We start from the raw sequence: 3,097 nt of genomic DNA, 5'->3' as shown, positions 1-3,097 counted from the left end.
GAGGGCCAGGAGGTCTCCCCTCAGCCTCCTCTTCTCCAGACTGAACCCCCCCAGTTCCCCCAGCCGCTCCCCAGCAGACCTGTGCTCCAGACCCTGCCCCAGCTCCGTTGCCCTTCTCTGGCCACGCTCGAGTCCTTCAATGGCCTTTTTGGGGTGAGGGGCCCAGAACTGAACCCAGGAATCGAGGGGCGGCCTCCCCAGTGCCGAGCCCAGGGCTCAGATCCCTCCCCTGTCCCTGCTGGCCACGCCAGGGCTGGTACAATCCATTTTCCTTCATTTTGAAGAAAATCCTCCCTCACAGGGATTCCTCAACTCCCTGCTTCCCCGGCTGTTGAACCTCTGCCGAGGCCGTGAAGATCATCTCCAGCGGGGTGAAACTGAGCCCAAATGTTTGGTTCTAGGAATCAACACGGGGGTTTCACAACAAAATTATTCAACCCCTTCGCCACGAGCCCAGCCCCTGGAGGCAGGGCGGTTCTAACACACACACAGGGCCCGGCCCCGGCTCCCTCACCCTGTGGTCCCCAGAGAACCGCCCTCACTGCTGGAACGGGGCAGGTTGGAAAATAACTAGGAAAAAAAAAAAAAAGAATAAACAGCAACGAGGAACTTGAGGCAATAAAGCAGCTGCTGACATGGGTGTTCTGAGGTGCCAGGGGCAGATAATTATTTAAAATCACGGTTATTGAAAACAAACGTGGCAAAAAAGTCCGACTGTGGCAGCAAAGGGCTACAGCAGCATTTCCCCACCCGCAGGCTCCACGTGCTACAGCTCCCCGGCCCCTCACTCCTGTGCAGAAGGCTCTGATTCTTCTCTCACACACATCTAAGATACCGTCAAGGTCACAAATTTGGCTTTAGTCAGCCCGAATCAGGCCCATCACCGCAGTAAAACAGCGTGCGAGCCCACAGCCACGCGCTGGCTGTCAGGATTCTCCCTGCTGAGCCGAGCGGGGAATAGGAAATTCTCATCTCTTTCCAAAGATCATGATGGGTTCCTTTTTTATTTCTTCACAAACTTTGATCAAATTGTGCAAGTCCGGCAGCTTTTCAGTCCTGCTGCAGGTTTCTTCTGGCCTGACAAGATGAGGCTGCGTCCGCCATGCGCAGAGTCCCGCTTCCACGATGATAAAACCCCCCCTCGCCACACACAGGATCTCCCCCCATCCTCACTGGGGCTCCTTGAGTGTCGCCAGGAGTTCTTGTTGCTCTTTACTAATTGCCTGGAAGGAAAACAACCGCCACTGGACTCAGCAAAGTGCTTTTCCGCACAGATGCCAGCGGTCAGGAACATGACCCCCTCATCCCACCCCACGCACAGAGGAAAACATCCAAGACCTCCAGTGAAAGGCCCAGGCCAATTTCAGCAGCACTCTGTGGCTCCTTGTGAGGCCTTCGGGAAGTGGAGAGCTTAAACACAGCACAGCCATTTGCTAGGCAAGCCACAGAACTGTGTTTCTTGCTCACTGATGCTGCAAAGAGGGTTTTTTTTATTTGTTTATTTTTTTTATTTTTACCTGCCAGGCACGTTTGCGAGCTTCTATCAGCTGCTGCAGCTCTGCAATCCTGTCCCTCCCCGCAAGCACAGACTCTGCTGCCTTCCTGTTCTCTTCTTCCTTCTCCTTTAGGATTTTCTGCAGGTATGCCCTGTGCTTCCAGAGATACGGCACCATGGCGCTGCAAATATCCTCTTCCGGGATCCCGCTGGGACGCCTGGGAACAAACTGGGATGTGAAGCCACCAGCCAGCAACAATCCTGCACAACAATCGCTCTCAAACACCTCAACTGAAAGTTCTGCTGCCGGTATATATCATCTCACTGGCTCCTCCAGCTCCGGATGCTCGAGGACAGCTAGAACACACGTGTCTAAAGCCTCCCGACGCCACACACAAAGGGAACGGGGGGAGATCTTCCCAAAACTCTGCCCTCTGTGAGGCCTGGAGGCAGGCAGGATGTAATTAACTTCCCCAAACACAGAAACAAGGAAGCGGGATGATACTTTTTGATTAAAATACCCAGACTGGCTTTAGGGCGGGCAAAAGGTGGCGTGTCCAACTTCCAGTGCGTGCTGAGGCCCTGAGCAAGGCAGCCCAGCCAGAAGTGCTTGGCTATTAGAACACCAGCCGTGGCTAAAAGATGCCTTCAGCCTTTGAAATTATTCAGAATTGAGTTCACCTCCCTCTGGCCTCAGCAGCACTAACCTCTCTGCGCTGAGGAAGCACAGATACGTGACCTAGAGAAGCGCAGACAAAACTTGTTTTCGATGCAATGACATTGCTGTTAAGGTTTTTAAATTATTTTTTTTTTAAATTTCCTTGCAGCATAAAGGCCTACAGGACACATCAACACGACCCACACATTGCACGGGAACTGACTTTCACCCTTGAAGGAACATGCCTCCGCACACACGCTCCCCAGACCGCCTTCCACAAGACTATCCATACCACGCAGGCTCTTCCCGGTTCTTTGCCTCCTCCACGATATTATCCAGGGAATTAAAGAGCTGCTCCAGATTCCCTTCATCCTTTATCTCCTGGATCTCCTCCTGGGAAGGAAGGACACCACAGGGATTCAGCAGGGCCCAAGCCAAACTGACACAGTCATCATCCTGCTGGTGAGCCCTCGCTTTTCCCTGGATGAAGGCTACGTCCTGGGAATCACCAGCTATGGAGTCACCATCCCTTGAGGCATTTAAAAGACATGTAGACGTGGTGCTTGGGGACAGGGTTTAGTGGTGGAATTGGCAGCGTTAGGTTTAAGGTTGGACTCACAGAATCGTCTAGGTTGGAAAAGCCCCTGAAGCTCCTCCAGCCCAACCATGACCCTCCCCCTGACCCTTCCCAACTCCCCCAGATCCCTCAGCGCTGGCTCAGCCCGACTCTTCAACCCCCCCAGGGATCCCGGGGACTCCCCCCCTGCCCTGGGCAGCCCATTCCAACGCCCAACAGCCCCTTCTGCACAGAAATCCTTCCTCAGAGCCAGCCTGACCCTGCCCTGGGCAGCTTGAGGCCATTCCCTCGGGGCCTGGCGCTGGGGCCTTGGCTCCAGAGACTCATCCCCCCTCTCTGCCCCCTCCTGGCAGGGAGTTGCAGAGGG

At 54.4% G+C, this 3,097-nt stretch overlaps 1 protein-coding gene across 1 annotated transcript; it reads right to left on the bottom strand.

Moving 5' to 3' along the window:
* Nucleotides 1-642: 642 nt before the first annotated feature.
* Nucleotides 643-2,723, bottom strand: LOC113488760 (polyamine-modulated factor 1-like; the record flags this gene model as incomplete). The annotated part of the gene is made up of 3 exons (XM_026864068.1): nt 643-1,223; nt 1,518-1,713; nt 2,446-2,723. Coding segments are annotated over 3 exons (528 nt in total), but the record flags the coding sequence as incomplete, so codon positions are not given.
* Nucleotides 2,724-3,097: the final 374 nt, after the last annotated feature.

Source organism: Athene cunicularia (genome assembly GCF_003259725.1).
Source record: "Athene cunicularia isolate RWA chromosome 25 unlocalized genomic scaffold, athCun1 chr25_part2, whole genome shotgun sequence".
Classification (NCBI taxonomy): domain Eukaryota; kingdom Metazoa; phylum Chordata; class Aves; order Strigiformes; family Strigidae; genus Athene; species Athene cunicularia.
The sequence above is the reverse complement of the archived record's forward strand: the minus strand, read 5'-3'. Positions and strand labels throughout refer to the sequence as shown.